The 17,863-nt window shown below is 40.2% G+C and overlaps 1 protein-coding gene across 1 annotated transcript in view; it reads right to left on the bottom strand.

Moving 5' to 3' along the window:
• The window catches only part of igsf11 (immunoglobulin superfamily member 11), a 109,566-nt gene that overhangs the window by 74,421 nt on the left and 17,282 nt on the right, over positions 1–17,863 (bottom strand). Inside the window, exon 2 of the mRNA XM_080508061.1 lies at positions 650–679. Within this exon, the coding sequence (XP_080364187.1) occupies positions 650–679 (30 nt within the window). The remainder of the gene's footprint in view (positions 1–649; positions 680–17,863) is intronic.

Raw genomic sequence — 17,863 nt, 5'->3', positions numbered from 1 at the left:
CAAAAAGAGCTGTAGGCCCACCATCAGTTTAATGATCAAATACTGCCTGGATTGCAAAATCCAAAATGGCTATAACTGTCATCGTAAACAACACAATAAATCGCAGGATAAATAAAAATGCTGATGCTCGATCATGCTTGGGTCTATTAAAGCCACATGGGAGGGGAGATGTCCTGTTGAGTCATTTGATACACATACCTACAAACACACAGCGTGACACCGCTTATGAGGAAAATGAATAAACATGTAGTGGCTTCATTTTTTTTTAGCAGGTGAAAAGCCACTGTAGTATTCCAGAGTGTCTGTGGGTGATTATGGCTGATACCATAAGACACCGCTAATCCACATTTTGTGTTCTCCATGATTAGGACAACAGTCTGTTGAGCTAACTGTGTGTGTGTGTGTGTGTGTGTGTGTGTGTGTGTGTGTGTGTGTGTGTGTGTGTGTGTGTGTGTGTGTGTGTGTGTGTGTGTGTGTGTGTGTGTGTGTGTGTGTGTGTGTGTGGCAATGCCTCAATATCCACATGCACACCCATAAACACACACGCCTGCAGGTACAGCCTAATGCCTGCTAATCATTTTGGCTCCTCCTGTGCGCAGAGAGGAAAAGAAAGCAAAAAGAGGGCTTAAAAAGTTTTGTTTTCTTTTACCTTTCCCTGTGTGTAGATCAAACCACGAACCTGCAACAACAACAAAAAAGAGACAAAGGAATATAATTATTATTGCGTTCTTGGCAAGCACAATAGTGACTGAACATGTTGTACAATGCACTGGGACGCTCTTGGAGAAATTCAAACAAAAATCAGCGGCATTTGCGTCTCGCTGCAGGTAGTAAGAAGCTACGCCACTATCTGTCTTTGTCTGCAGCTTTCTTTCAATGCACCTCTGTAATTGCCTATTGAGCCACGTCACTCAAGACTTGTACTTTGTGTTCCTGCAAGAGCAAGAAATTCAGTACGCTCTCGTCCCAACAGTAGTCTGAGGATGGTGAACATATTGACTTCTTCTATGTGTGCATAAGAAAGTGTGTGTGTGTGTGTGTGTGTGTGTGTGTGTGTGTGTGTGTGTGTGTGTGTGTGTGTGTGTGTGTGTGTGTGTGTGTGTGTGTGTGTGTGTGTGTGTGTGTGTGTGTGTGGTATTGACTAATTATCTACCCTGACAGGGGTAATAAAGTAATTATTGTGCATGGATGCATATCTATCAGAAAAGGAGAGAAAAAACCCTATTCATCCACATGCGCTGAATCCATGTCACATGTGCACGTCTACAGACACAAAGAACTCCTGCAAGGCTACACACACACACACACACACACACACACAAACAGTTGTCCACGGAGCTCATATTGCAAACGAGGACCAAGTTTTTGCATCATCACCTTGAAAGTTTACACTCATCCATGGAAGAAAAATGCTGTTTTTACTTCACCACAAGCTGCTCCTCAATAGTATGTGCACCTAAACTAACTTTTTTTTTCTCTCTCTCCGTTCACATGCCTGCCAGACAAAATAAAAACAGATGGCGTCTGGATGCGACTGCATTGACTCGCATGTGACAGACCGCCAATATTATCTTTACTGCTTTCATCATTACAGTTGGCCGTGATCAACCTGTGTGACTTCTGCTCACAGCTGAGTACACTGGCAAGGAAACAGCAACCAGTGCTTCTTGGGTTTCATTGAAGAAGCTTCCAGGAAGTAGCTGCAGGTTTTGAGGAGTAACTGCAACAAATATCTGCATTTGTCCCAAAATTAAAAACTAAAGTTGGGAAACTTCAATGATGTATCTGGTTGTTGAACTATGTTAACTGAAGCTTACAGGAAAACTGATCTCATCAGTTTAGTTTTGGACTGGAAAAGTTATTTGCATTGATTTGTTATCTTTAAAAAGGAATTTGATCGCTTGCATAAAAATATGATTTTTTATAAAAAAATTTAATCGATATCTTCGATATTTATCTATTTTATGTTTTTTATTGAATCCATATTTACTTTATCTTGTTTATCTTATTAAATTAATTATTTTTCACTTATAATACACCTTTTAATGGTTCAGTTTTAATTTGTGTTTCATATTGACCGTTTCACTGCCTTTCGATATGTTCCAATATCATTCAACAAATCACCTGTGAGGCACTTTGAAATCTGCTAATATGCATTAGAGAGAAAAAAAAGACTGATTGACATATGTGAGTCAGGTGTGTTCTCCACAATTTACATTTGTCAGTGCAGATGCCTGACAGAAAGACCTCTGTGGATCTGAAAACGTATTAAAGAGTAAATTCTCTAAGGACTTACAAGCTATATTTTCAAACCCTTCCAGGGATAACTTGTGCCCACTGACAGTGCCAGTAAAAATTACATTTTCTGTGTAAGTGCCTCAAACCACTGTGCCCCCAATTACTGGTTTTTCAGCTCGAAGCCGACACACTGGAACAAACTGGCTCGCATCTGCTGGATGAAAGATCCGCCATCGAGTTGGTTTGAACATGTGCAAACAGATGCCTCCTACATCTGTTGTCTGATAACATGATCTGCTCGGCTCAGTGGAATTGTCCAGCGCGAGATTGATCGGTGACATTTTTGCTAAGCTGCGGCGAGTGTTTGTGATTCTTTACCTTGACTGAAAAGCACTTTGAATGCTATAATCAGTGATAAAAGCTTTTTGCACTGGCATGGAACCACTCGACGTGACATCTTCTGAAGAAAAAGGAGATAAAAAATACATTTTCGTTGGGAATTTCCATCCGTCCGCTGTGCTTAATAACAGGGTCTTTTTTTTTTTTTTCCAGACTTCTGATCTGGAAGACAAGCTTGAAAGATTCCCTCTTTCTTTGGGTTTTTTTTAAGTTTCCTGCAGAACACTACTTTATTGTGTATCTATTGGTCTGTCCAGAGCAGTTTGAAAAGGAGAGCTAGCAACAGTTCCACTGAAAACCTTTGAAGCTGAACAAAGACTGACCACCCAGCCTTCAGAAGCCATGGAAATAACAGGAACTTCTGTGTGACTTTCACATAAACTGATGGACACACACATGACTCTGAACCCAGTAAAACTCCCTTTTGTCTACTGGTTTATGTATCCTCAAAAACACTTTCACGTGAGAGCACCTAAATCCTATTCGTTTGCATCTAGAAGTATCCCAAGTCTCACTAGAAATGTATTTCATGAAGTTTACTTTAATGCATCAGGATTACTATTTCGTGTCAAATATTTTTCAGAAGGTTGATGGTTTAAGCCTTGTTAACACGTAGTCATGCACCTGCAGATGAGTAAACCTTGTGATACTCACAGCTCAAATAAAGAATAATTTGTAAGTTTATGTTCACATCACATATTGTAGGTGGATAGAGGAATCCCTGCTCACATGTATTTAATCTCCTGATTAAGTCGTGTGGCCAGGGGTTGCAGGACATCACTGTACTTTAGTTGCATTTTGAAGTGTTCAAGTACAAAACAAGCCATGGAAATTACAACACAAAATAATTGTTTTAATCATATGCACATGAGTAGTGGCAAAAGCAAAGTATAGCGACTTCTGTCAAAAAAAAAGTCTTTGGTAATGGAAGGTCCATGGAAGCTTTGTGTCATTGTCATTTTCTTGTGTTATTTTGGAGATTCTGAGGCCATGTTTACACGTACCCGAGTATTTGTAATTATAATTTGTAATCAAATTTGTATTTCTAAACATGGCCTGACTCGTGACTTCTTTCACGGTGCCGTCTTTCCCTCTTCATGCCCGATGGCTGTTCTCTGCAGTGATAAGTTCCACCTGGGTCTGAGTGTGTGTGTGACTGTCTTCACCTGGTGACTGTCATACGTGTTGGGCGTCTTTTATGTTTCTTGTTGTCAGGTCATCTGGGTAGGTTGCTTTCCAGCGTCTTCTGTGATCTCGGGAGAGTTTGTGTTTTTGGAATTTTGGTCTTTCGGATTTTCAGGGTCCAATATATTGAGCTCCTGTCCCTGTCTGTACTGCAACAACAGTGTCATGCCACGTGAGTCTTCCAAACCAAAAACAAGAACACATAGAAGCTGCCCAATAAATACCACAGCCACCAATCATACACTCAGACACAGCTGAAGCACATCAGGGCGGGAAACAGCAATCAGACACAAGAAGAGAAAGTCAAAGTACCTGAAACAAATGACAACCAGAATCACAAAAGTAACACTAGAAACTAATGTGTACCATGACACTTTGATCCTTTCACTGTAACTCTAACACAGATCGAGTCAGTTTGAAAGATATTGGTTGCAATGATCAATCCAATAAAATGCAGGTAAAAGCCATAGTTTTGGGGGGGGGGGGGATATAAGTGCTTCGACTTGTCTCTTGACTAGTTTTAAGGCTAGTATCTTTAATATAAAGCAGTAATTCTTCAATACAGCTGTCCTGTTCTCCTTCCACCTCTGCATGTCGCATGCATGATTTTGTGATGTGCTTACAGACTGATGGTACTTTCAGTCACAGCAGCCATCACTGAGTGCGTTTGTCTGATTAGCAGATACCACATATAGAGATAAATGTGGGCTCTTCTGTGGATGAAAGCATTGTTGACCTGACGGAGATTCACTGACGATCAAAGTTTCAGCGAGATCAAAGCAAACAAACCCCCCCAAAAAAGATTATAATAAGAACCAGCAGGGTGATTTTTCTCCTAGCTCCCCTCGGTGAGCTGTGAGGCCGCTGCTTCGCCTGATGCTGATGCTTTCCAACCGATGCCATTCGCGTCGCTATCACCAGCGATGGATTCAAACTACCTGCTACACGCAGCCTAAAGTGTTCTGCACCTGCAGACAGAGGCGCAATCATTTCATCAGTAGTTAAGCAGCGTCACCTGACCATGCACGTTGAGATGGAGCAAAGGCTGATGGGAAAGATGGAGAAGGTGTAGAAAATAACAAAGAGGGAGAAAAAAGTGCCTATCCTGCTGTGATTTTAATAGTTAATAAATCTCCCATAAAGGTAGAGTTTCTGCTCCCGAATGGAAATGTTTATGTGCTTTTTAAAAGTACAAGTGCGATCGATGACAATTGATGCAAGAGGTCGCTGTTTAATTAGGAAAAATTGATGCTTTAAAAAGTGACAAGTGGCCAAGAACAAATGAAGCAAAACAATAAACGTGTGATAAAGTGAGCAACAGGCTATACACGTCCCCCCGTCTGAACTGAGTGACATTAAGCTCTTTCCTTCCTCCTCTCTGGAATGCTGTGATTAGTCACTGCGTGAGTCTACCCTGAGCAGGTGGAATTTAATCTCAACCTCGGAGGCACTTTACAGAAATTTTCAAACCATTACCCAAGCTCAACAATTGGCAGTGGCTGCCAAGCACCTTCAAGGGAATGCCAGTTTCCATGGAGACCACACCACCACGACCACCACCATTCCAGCTGTGGGCCCTGCCACCCTCCTGTGCAAGAGCAAAAATCCTATGATGACCACATATCACAAACCTTTCTGAAATGTCCTCTCCTTCACAGCGTTGGTGTGTCTGTCTCTTTAAATTCGCATCGCTGCTGGTGTTAATTTATGCATCTGTGCTGTCAGTCCAAACATCTGCCTGCCTGCTAGAATATTTTTATAAATGCAGCTCTTCTGCTGGACTCCTTAAAATCACATTTAACTATATAATAATTTAACATTTTTACATCAACTACTCACCAAATTAATATGATCTTTGATAGTGTCTCAACATGTCTTCGTCTCCCTTTATTTTAAACTTTGGTTCATTCCTACTATTGTCATTACAGCTTGTTTTAGCAAAAATTCTTCTCTGAACACTCGTTCCAGCACAAGTGGTGTAATCTCAATCAGCTATCATATTGTGCAATGTGAAGTGTCGTGTTTACTCTGTTTGCAGACAAAAATTGCAGACGTGATTTGCAGTAATAATCAGTGCAGATTTAAATTGTTACTGGCAGTTTACACCGCAATCAAATCCCAGCTGACTATGTGTGAATGCATGTGTGCACACTGGACAGGCAACCAGTCCATCGCAGTGACAAAACAGAGAGACAATACACTTAATGTTCATCCCTATGGCTAACTGAAAATCATTAATTGGCTTAAAATATATGTTTTTGGACCGCAGGTGGAAATGTGACTACTGAGAGAAAACCCATACATACCTTGTGTATGTGTGGGTTGTGCCGCCATGCAAACTCCAAACACAAACCAACGACCTTCTCCCCACAAGGAGAATTGTGCTAACCACGAAATATTCCCATATTCCCATGGATATAAATTTGGAATGCAAATTCCAAAATTGAGTTGTGTTTCATGATGATCAGTGTCCTCAGTATCATCACAGAATCCTGGTTGGGTTCACTATGAGGGAAGACTGCTAACCACTACAACAATGGGCACCTCGAAAAAGAAATAAATTCAATATTATATTAACTAAATTAAATATGCCCAGCATCTAAAGATAGCAATAAAAAGTAATGTCATCTAACGTGCATTAAATGAACCACTCAGGTTTTCTCTATGATGCATACACACATTTATAATGGGATCAAGGTTGAGAGCATAAACTGTTCATTAGTTGTAATGAAACAGTTGAAGCACACTTAGAGCTGGAGAAAATATTATTGAATAATCACAAAAGTCTTCTATGCTGTGTTTCAACTTCACACATTTTATTATATTACCATTTTTGCTTTGCTGCTTTCAATGTCAAGGGGCGCTTTTTCTGCAGCATTATGCGCATTTCTAAGAACAAACCAACACCTATAAAATAACAGTGCCTCACAGTGAGGCAGTTTGACTTTTATCCAAGAGCTTGGAGAAGATATAATTGCTATATATGCATGTAGGCTTTACGAACAGGCAGAATTGACTTTCTGGGAAAAGCCTATTTGACTTATAATATGCAGCATAGTAACTCTGGACTTCATTATATTCATTCCAACAGTAAATAAATCCTCAGTCCCATCGTAACTTTATTGCCAATCTGAACCCTTTAGAAGAACCCATTTTGAATCACTTTTTGTTTATTTCTGTTAGATAACACAACACTGGGACATCTGTGTGTGTACTGTGTAAAACAATAAATGGGAAAAACAACACATTTTTAAAGAAATATGATTTAAATATGTTCTTAAATACTCATAACCATAAATTAGAATTGAAATGGAATCTTGGTTTTACCCTATAATTTAATTGGAACTGTGAATCGTCCATATATTGTACATGTATTAATCCTAAAGTGAAACATTTCAAGCTTTTTAAAATTTGTTCTATATCATTTTTACATATAAGTCACAGAAGACAAGATCTGATTTGATGACATCAGATGTTTTTTCATAATTAAAATGTTGCATTAAAAGTGTAGAACACAATCCCCTTTAGATGCACCCGCATTTATTTTCAACAACTGTTCTGTTAACCATAAAATATAACCACATTAAATGCAGTGTAGTTATGGGAATGACTGATGTCTTGTTTTGCTATGCCTCATGAGCAGATTCTACTTGCATATTTTAAAAATAAGTAAAAGGAAATGAAGAGAGCTGCTCAGTGGACACTGAAAAAAATGCGGCTTCGAGCAAATCAGACATGCGGCTCCCAGAGGCAAAACCTGCGCTTGTGTTTTCTGCTGGCATGTTTTAGCCAGGAGATGATCGCCAGCTAGGAAGGAGCAACGTTGGGAACAACAGGCTCAAACAAGCTCCCGTGAGATGCGGAGAGCTCCTTAAAAAAAAAAAAACATACAAACTGCACATTTTTTAAAACACCTCGCTGGCATACGTTCACACATGATTTCATGACCCACGGTGTTCACACCTGATTCTCTCCCCTCCTGGGTCCTAATCAAGTTGTTTGTTTCTGGAAGATTCATTAGTTTGTTTCTCTGACTGTGTGGCTGCGAATGCCTCTAAGTGAGTGTGTGTGCTCGCTCATGCATACGCTTATTTAGCATTTAAAGAACACAAACACACGTACCTCGCGTCCTTGAGAGAGCCTCTAAACAAATTTTAAAAACGAGTACGAAAAATCCCCACCTGACTTTATCACATTGATCATTTTTCATTGTGTGGCGCCCTTTGTTTTAGGGAATGCAGGTCATTACGATGCAGGCCGCATTGTAGAGGGTGCTAAAAGATGCTTTCCTTTATGGAGAATGATTTGTTTGTTTTACGTTCCAGCCTGCGAGCCTCCCGGGCCCTAACCTACATTACAGCACAAAGACTATTAATCATTGATGATCAGACCTTTTAATATTGCTCATCTAAAATTAATTTGCATGTGAATAAAACAAATGAAGACTTCTGTTCTGACACACCGGATGCTCATTTTGGGGGGAAAAGTATTACCTGAATGAAGACACCATGTTTAAAGATGTGATTCTTGTGACAGCAGTCATGAAGATGTGTGTACTTGACCACAATCTTAAATAAAATTCTACAACAGACTGTATATTATTTCTTTCTGCATTAAGATAGGACTGTCAGTTTCTGCTGAAAAAAACAAACATTTGTTTCACATTTCTTACAAATTTGTTTCACATTTCTAATAAAATATCATTGATTATAACAGAGTTTCATGAAAGCGCCATATAACTTCAAGGCCTTTCTTACACGTCATTCACAAAGTTCACTTCTGTTTCGACTGTCAGCTATTGATTGTTGTTAATATCATGTGAAATGACGGACGGGAGACGGACAAAACATGTGAACCTTTGGCCTTATTTAAGGGACCACAACCAAATTATTAAGCAGTGAAAGCTGTTTTTGTCTGACTCAGGAGAGACCATTCTCCTGCTGACAAAGAAATAACAAAGTAACTTTTTTTCGGAGTACATTTTATATGAGCCACTTTTTTACTTTAACTTGAGTAATTTTTTTAGACTGGTGATAATTTTACTTGTACTTCAGTAAAATTGTATCAAAGTAATTGTACTTTTACTTATTTTAGTACTCTTTCCACCTCCTGCCAGTTGGTCAGGCAAACACACAGCAACCAGCTTGAACCCAAGCGTTCTACTCTGCATTGCACCAAATATTTCCAGTTACTTTCTATCCATTGATCTTCTTCCCCACTCAGCATACAAGAGGGCACAGTGGCGACATAAAGAGCAAGGAAGTCCAGACATCCCTGTCCCACGCAGCTACCTCCGGCTCATCTCAGGTTATCCCAAGTGAGTCCTTCACGGACTGATATAATACCTCCACTGGATCCCGGGTCAACCTCTGGTAATGTACCAAAGTAAAACTCCAAGCATGTAACAAATAATCTCATCTGGCTCCTCTCAATGTAGAGGAGTAGTAGCAAGTTTACTTTGAGTCTCTCCAAGGTGGTTGCAGAGTTAATTTCAGCCACTTTGAACAGTTTCATTAATTGATTATGACACAAAGTGCATGACCATGGGTGAAGATGAGCATTTAAATCGACAGTGTCTAATATGTGTTTCACTCTCACAGTGGTGAAGCCTGCAGTGGTCATACTTTTGATTTATAATTCTCGTTTTATTAACATTTACATCACACGCTCTTTTTATAGCGTAAAATTGTTTCAAAGTCTACTTATTCCATTTTAAGATCAATTGTGAAAACTTAAAGGAAATGAGATATGCTGGAGAAAAAAAATAATCCTCCCTCCGGCCCTATACTTCAGGGAGGATCAAATGTTGAGAGTACAAGTGTTGAGTTTGGCGTTGTGAAATTCACTTTCTACCAATGTTTAAGCTCTGCAATCTCCATTTCCATGCTCCAGAAGCTTTTGTGGTCTTTATCTTTCCTGATAAAAGCATCAAAAACACATTTAAGATATGAGAAATGGCGTTCAAATGTCTCATTTAAAAAAAATAATGAGCCACCTCACAATTCAAAGCAACAACAAATCTCACATCTAAGACAGACGTAGAATAATCATTTAATCCAGACGTTCATTATAACAGGAGAGAGGAATGTCTCCAGAGGTCAATTAACCCAATGTGTGAACCGAGAACTGTTGCTACAGATGTCCATTGAGCCCCGATAACAAAGGCGCATGCTGTAAATCACACATGCACATACAAACACTCCGAGTAACAATAAGGCCGAGACATTATAGAGCCACTCGCTAAAATGACACAGACCCATTTTTTTCTCTGTGTCTGTTAAACACACTATGTCCTTAATCACAAGTCAAGTCTTAATTGGACTAAGTGTGAAGGAAATAAAAGCCGTTAAGACAGGCCCAGTCTGGCATGGATACCAGGGAGCATGAGAACGCAGGGAGCCAACTTCATGGATCCACATATGCTTTTATTAGAAGGTCATTTTACAGTCAGCCTGGAAGCAGAGGTAGCCAAATTATTTTCACGTTTTTTTGTCTTTCAGTCAGGCTGTTCATCAGAAATCAATTTCAGACCATTTCTGGGGAGTTTTTGGATGTTCTGCTCACAAATTCCTAAATAGCAATCCAGGTCAGATTTATTTGATTTGAATCTAAAATGGAAATAAGTCAGGAGAATTTGAGAAAATACATGTGGGTTTTCACTGAGAAATGAGTCCAAATGAGTATCTGTTTATGTTCTCAAAGAGCCCAATAATTCTTACAAGGACATGTGATTTGTAGGGAGTGAGAAATCTATTATGAATGATTCAGAGTGTTAACAAATGTTACTGTCTGCTTCTCCTGCTGTATCTTCAAAAGATCTTTTTTCCCAATGCTTTCCGAGGCTTTAAAGGATGAAAATGTATAACAGCTCTATTCCTCGTTCATCTGCTATTCCTGAAAAGCTTAAATCCACAAAAACCTTTATTAAACACATCGGTTTACCTCTGCTACGAGTTCATACTGCCGACGTTAACTTTTGGCTTTCATAATACATGAAGGCTTCGCCACCACAGAGACATTTTCTGGGTAGCTGCATCTGTCGAGAATATGTTCGTTGTCGAGTCGGTATAGGTGGTTTTCAATTACCCATCTCTACATAGTCGAGTACGTGAGAGGCGCAGGCAGTGGATCACAGATGCAAGTCGAAGAATCTGCATGTTGCTTGCGCAAGCACTTTAGAGCGGAATCCACATATGCATGAAGGAACATGCATATAAGATATATCCCACACGCACGTCAAAACCTTACATACATCATCACAACACCTTGAGTTAGCCTGGATGCAGGGAGTCGTGGTGTTAGGACCTCCAGCTATTCAGGCCTTTAAATTGGTCCCTGTGAGATGTGAGCGCCCACACCACAGGGCTGACCTCTAACTCTACACCGGTGTATCAAAGAATTAAGTCTCTGTCAGCCTGATCAATGGCCCAACAGCAGCTGGAGATCCTGCGTCAATGTGGGGAGACTGTTTTACAATATTGGTGCTCTAATGATGCTAATGGCAAAGGGCATCTGCTGGGTGGTTCACCACCCAACAAAGATTGGATTTTTTTGGGGCAAAGCCTTGCTGCAGTGACTGTGATATCATATTGGGAGCTGATTAAGAGACACAGAATAAAGCTGACTGGTTTATTTATGAGTCTGGCTGACACTTGATAGCCTCAGATTTCAGACATTTAAGTGTTTCAGCTCATTTAAAATAGGGTGATTTTCAGTTTGAAACTTTCTCAGTGATGAAACACTGAGAAAGTTTGAAATAAACAAATATAAATGCACTCTGTGTTACAACACTTGAGATTGTTCCCATGTTTTGTACAGAGGTGTCCCTACTCCCGTCTTGTTACAGGTGTTTCCGGCTATCTCGTCAGGTCTGTCGCCATCACAGGTCTCGGCACTTTACTCCTTAGTCTGCCGACTGCTTTCATGCCACACGTGTGTCTCTCGTCCCACTCCTTGTGTCGGTTTATAATGATCCAGTCATGCAGCTCGGAACTGGGATAATCAACAGATAGGGGGATCCCATTTCTCACCTGCAAAATTCACATTGCACTAACAAGCAAGCAAGACAAGCACCTACAGCAGCTGTCGGGACAAACAAGCTTGTTTATAGTTCTATTTAAAGCTATCACTTTGTTTTCTGTTGTTGACGTATTAACCATTGGTCATGACAGTTGCTATAAACCTTTCCATTTTCAAATGCCTAGTTTATTTCACTAATAGGACAAGATTATGTGTTGTAATTTGCGAATACGTGATACAGTGAGAATAAAACTTTTTTTATTTGGATATCAGCAGTCCACGCCCTCTTTGCTGTTGTTCACAGTGTCACCCTGCCTTTGCTGTTCCTCCTGATTTGCTTTCAATCCCTCCACTGCTCACCTGCCGTGTATTAAGCCAATGAAGCACTCACCTGCCCACTCTCTATAACGACTCCAGCTCAGCTTCCCACAGTGGTGACAACACTGTTCTTGAAGACTCTAAATACTGTCTTCATGTCGGCTTTGTTCATTTTTGTTCCTCATTTAGATCTCTTGTCGCCAAGTCTGAATTGCTGCATTGTGGCTCCTATTCAGTTAAAAAAACATATTACAATTTCTGTGCATTGCGCAATGGCTGACTTTCAACAAAACTGCAGCCATTTTGACTGAAATTAAACTTGTGGTGCTCTCTAAAACCTCCTACTTTCCCAGTATGACATTTTTCAATATATAATTGCATTCAGGTGCATTTTCCTGCTCCTCCAATTACTCGTGAGTGTACCACGAGTCTTGGTGCGCTCCACACTGTTAGTTCTGTCGATTTGACCTGTCATCATACTCCATTTCTCCACTTTAAGACTTTGGTTTTTACTGTTGGCATCTATTTTTAGATACAGGGGCACATCATAGTCATAATTATTAGTTAGTCAGTGAAACATAGTACGAAATACATACAACTCCTCTTTGATAATAGCTGAACTGCTGAGCAGACCGAGACGTGATGCTGGATCCTCACTGTCTCCACAGTCACCTGAGCAAAGTTACTCCACTACCATCCTGGCAACTGTGCAGACAGACATTATGGTTGTCATGTTTGGCCTGTCTGAGTGCCAGAAGCAATGAGCTCAGCCACCTGTCAGTCGGATGAAGAGGTCACTCAAGGCCAGAGGGCTCCCATCCTCAGGGACCTGAGGAAACCATTCACAGCAGAGAGAGAGAGCGAAAGATGTCCTCACTCTTGTCAGCAGTAAGTACAAGACGGACAATGTATTGAGCACCAACTGCAAGACACTTTCATCCTCACTAAACGGGATCCCAATTTTACCAACCACCAAACTGCCATCAGAAAACTGATTGACAGCTTCAGGTACTCGCAAGCACATGTTTATTTATTTATTTACTTCTGTCATTTTTGGTCTCCAGCAGCAACCTTTTTGTTTGAGTAACATTGTTTTTATTGAGGACCTAACTCACAGCTTTAATTTTTTCTTTTTTTGTAAAAATAGCGGTCAGTACAAACATGATTTGAAACTCTATTGACGAAGGAAGTTTGGAGTCAAGTGGCCTTCCTTCAAACTCCACCTACTGTTAAATCCTGTAACTAAATACAATACTGTCAAGAGCAAGTTTCGGGTGTGATATTTTTACAACTTCATCCAGTTAACACTTAACATTGGGCCACAGTTTTCATGCATGTTGTAGTTTAATCTCTCATGTGTTATTACAGTCTCATCAATAATTTACAAATACAATGCTCAGAACTGTAAAGCTGCCTCAACACGACTTCAAACAAGTACCAAAAACCATATAATGAAATGTTTCGCATTGAAAAGATGAACACAACCCTTACGAATGTTATTGGCAAAGGGAAGAGACAGTTCTGAATAGGTTTATTCATAATTTCACTTTTGATCACAGTTAAAAATTGGGAAATGAGTATTCTTTTGGACATCATAAAGGAGGATATGTTAAGTATCTTATTCGGTGTTTCTGAATGCAGCCTTCCCATTTCATTCCTACAGACAGATTCTTCGTCGGCTGCTGAGATACCAGTACAGATGGAGTGAATCAGGATGAGGCCAGCAGCAGAGTCAGAGGAGCTAAACTCCTGGTGAATTGTGCCAAGCAAAGGAGCACACCACGCTGAAGGCCTGGCCAGCAGAGCGCTCCAGCCCTGGCAGAGAGAACAGGGGCCCCTTGTTCAGCAGAGCCATGTTGACAGGAAACATAATGCTTTCACATGATAATGAGAAAGTGAATACATGCCCCTCTTACTGCCCCGCTTTCTACCCTTCACTGACGTTGCTCGTCTTTACCCAAATGGGAGGGGGGGGGGGGGGGCTCGCACAAATCAACTGTATACTGACACACGCACACACATCTACACACAGACATAGTCACACAAACGTGCTCACTCCATCACAAACGCCTCAGTGTCTGGTGCAGAACGGCATGATTGCTGATCTCATCACCAAGGAGACCAGCATTAAGCGGGCGCCTGGCAGAGACAGACTGGCATTTAGCATTTAGGACCCCACAAAGCTTTCAGGCAGAGTATACAGGCCTATTCTCAATAAATGGAGAGAGCTTGGATACAGGCAGAGAAATAGAGAAAACAGGGAGAATGAAAAACTGTTTGGAAGAGTGATAAAGTGACGTAGGGATAGAGGTATAAACATCAATCCATCCCTTGGCAACAAGGCAGGAATGTAAGATGATTTTTTTTTTTTTTACTTCTATTTTATACTGACAAGTGCGTTATAGCACTGACTAAATAACCACTGAGAATGATGTGTCTAATGAACATAAAACACCATCTGAGTGTTAAGAGGCGCATGTGTGATACTGCTGACGTCACAAACGAGGAAAGCTATTATTACTCAGGCCCACCTGAGTCTGCACCAGGCTGCAGAATGAACTGCAGTGCAAATTACCTATAAAATTATATACTTTTTTTTTTTATTATCTTTATTCATGGATCCCCATGCTTGAAAACAAGACAAGTGTATGGATGGAGAGGAAATCAACTGTTTGGGTTGCTGCAAACCATTTGTGAAAGCAGAAGAGAAAAGGATGCAGCAAAGGGGGGTTAAAAGCTTGAAGAGAGAGGGAATCTGTGCTCTGGTGAGGTTACAAAAAGGTGGATCAAGTCATCATATAAGCCTCCTTTCCCTCCTTAAACATACTTCCAGTCCTGATTTTGAAAAAATGCAACCTTTGAGACAATAATTACACAATTATTGCAAGAGGCTGGGGGAGGGCCGTGTTTTGAGTTAAGTACTGAAAAAGTCAACAGTGTCAATGTTGCATTACATTCTCATCACAACATGAAAAACGTGGCCTCAAGAGACAAAGTGCTGCATAACACTAACCCCCGACCCCCGACCCCCGACCCCCGCCCCACAACACGCATGTATCTATGAAGCCAGAAATCCTTTTTTAATTTGGTACCCAAGTACATTTCACAACAAGTAAATAAAAAAGGAAAGCATGTGGGCAATTACACCAATTAGGGTGAAAGGTCAAATTTAAGAGAATTTCTCAGGCTCCATATTGACTCTCTCTCGCATCATAGTAAGTTTCTCAGTTGGAGTTGGAGGAGCTGTTTAGAATTTCTATGTTTTCTCCATGCATGCATGAGTTTTGTCCAAGTGCTTCTGTTGACTCCCACAGCCGAACAGGATAAAGTGGCACAAAAGATGAATGGATGGTTCATCTCGCTTTGAATGTGTACGTGTGACTGCCTGTCTCTCTGTGTGTCTGCTTGGATTAATTTCCCAGGTACACACGATGAATGGATGGGGTACATTTTGGAGTTGTTCACGTTGGTACAGTCTGTTTGTGGCAGCAAATATCCATCCAGAACTCTGCATCTACTTTCCTACCCAGCCTTGAACTGACTGTTTAACCAGCTGTAAAATCTGCCAGTGCTGCTGATTCACTCTCTCACTTTCACCTCTCAGTCTCCAGTTGATTGGTCCCCAGCTTTTCTCATACTTATTTTCCCTCAAAACTTGAGCTCCCAGCCCACCAGTTCCCCCCCTGCACTCCCAGTGCCTGTGATGCTTTGATAACCAGCTATGAAACACTGTATCATATATGCCTCATCTCATCTGCAAGGCCAACTCAGAGCTCTAATTTTTCATCTTAATTTAAACAGGGATTAATTAAAAGTTGAGTCATTTTTTTTTTCATTCCCTGCTGTGCACAGTGCTGTAATCTGCTCCTGCTTTGGCTCTATTGTACAAACCTGCAGTTATCCGAGCAGCTTTTTTATTGTCACAATGGTGAACGGCATCTCACGCGGCTGCAAAGGCACACTGATGGCAGTCCCAATAGGGTCCTGTTATTCTAGACTATCCTCATTTTAACAAAGAATAATTTTTTTCTCCATTATGCTCTCAAATGTGCCACACATTTCTCTGTCTTTCTCAAAACCCAGTGGTACCGAAATAAAGAGGAGCTACATCTCTATCTGTTCCTGCCTTTATATGCAGTCCCATAGCATGACGCGGCCCAATTCAGCTTATTTACAAAGCATACAAAGCACAAAAAGACGAGGGAACCACATAACCAGCCTTGGCTGCTGGAGACCCCAAACTCCAATGGGGAAATCATTGTCTAAATATTGAGAAATTGTTGTGGAATGGGAAAATGCCCCGGCTTATTAAAGAACCCTCCAGTCAAGCACAATGGAGTCATTGATCATCTCATGTCATCGTTAAAATCCTGCGTTTCATCTCACAGCTTTAATAAAGGGAAAATGTCAAACGTTTACAGCCCGGAGAAGATGGATCACTTGATATTCTGCCATTGATTATGAAATATGTTTATGGAGAAGTAGACTGTGTCTCAGAGTCAGAACTCCCTGTCCTGCTGTCCCTGACTGAGTTGCACTCTTTCTAACTGTATTACGACCACATGGATGGGATCTACAGTTATCTCAGCACTCCTTCTGCCATCTTTATAGACGTCACATCACAATGGAACAATGGCAGTGAAGCGTAATTGCACATCATTATTGCTTTGCCATAATTACAGTTGTGATAGTGCACATGGAGAAAACGACTTAATGGTCTCGGGGGTAATTATCCCAATTGACTGGATGGAAGCTAATTGGATTGTTTGGCATTTTCTGTGGATGTGTACATCTTTTGCCAGTGTGAATGTATCAGTGTGCATCAACCCGTGCATGTGGCACTTGACAATTAAAAAAATAACAACAGGACTCGCCATTTGTTGGAGCAGCAGGACATAAGCCCACTATCACCCGTTTCCAAATCAATCTCGTCTCTGGAAGTTTTCACTGGCGCTCGTGTTTACACTTATTTTCACAAATCTATTTTAAATCCTCTTCATTTTCACTCAGGTGATAAGCTCTTAGTAAAGAAAACTATTGCAAGTCACCCTTCAAGATCGAATACATTTACATTTTATCAGACATTGTTTCATAAAGCTGAAGCCACTCAGACAAAGATGTTCTATGATGAAAGCCTTGAATGGATGACATTTGGTAACGTCTATATTTCATTACTAACAATAGCAAGTTTATAACAATATCATAATTACAAAGTTGTACAAGAGATATAATACTGTGTACATACTATACAACTAGTGTCAGTCACATTATCATATTTGCAATGTGTCTGAAAATGTCATATTTTACTTTTTTTTTTTTTACTTCATAGTGTGGGAAAGAGTAGTGTATACAAAGTGACAATGATTGTAAAAAAAAAAAAACATTTGACTGTAATTCAGAGATATGTGGACAACTTCTGCAGCGACTAAGTGGAAAATAGATAAGGTAACTATAGAATATAGTTTCATTATAAATGAACAGAATATTTATACAGTATTATTAATAAAAAGTATCCTTTTTAATTCGTCTAAAAAAAGTTGTTAAAGTAAAAAGTATTTTCAGAATGTACAATACAGTTCTTTGGAATCTATTTATACACTTTGCACATAACATTGGCTTTTTTTAACAATTGCGAATTATAAACAATAAAAACCCACTGAAATGTTAAATGTCACACAATCCACCAAAACTGCCAGAATGCACC

Source organism: Blennius ocellaris (assembly GCF_963422515.1).
Source record: "Blennius ocellaris genome assembly, chromosome: 2".
NCBI lineage: Eukaryota > Metazoa > Chordata > Actinopteri > Blenniiformes > Blenniidae > Blennius > Blennius ocellaris.
This window is presented reverse-complemented; position numbering and strand designations above follow the sequence as displayed.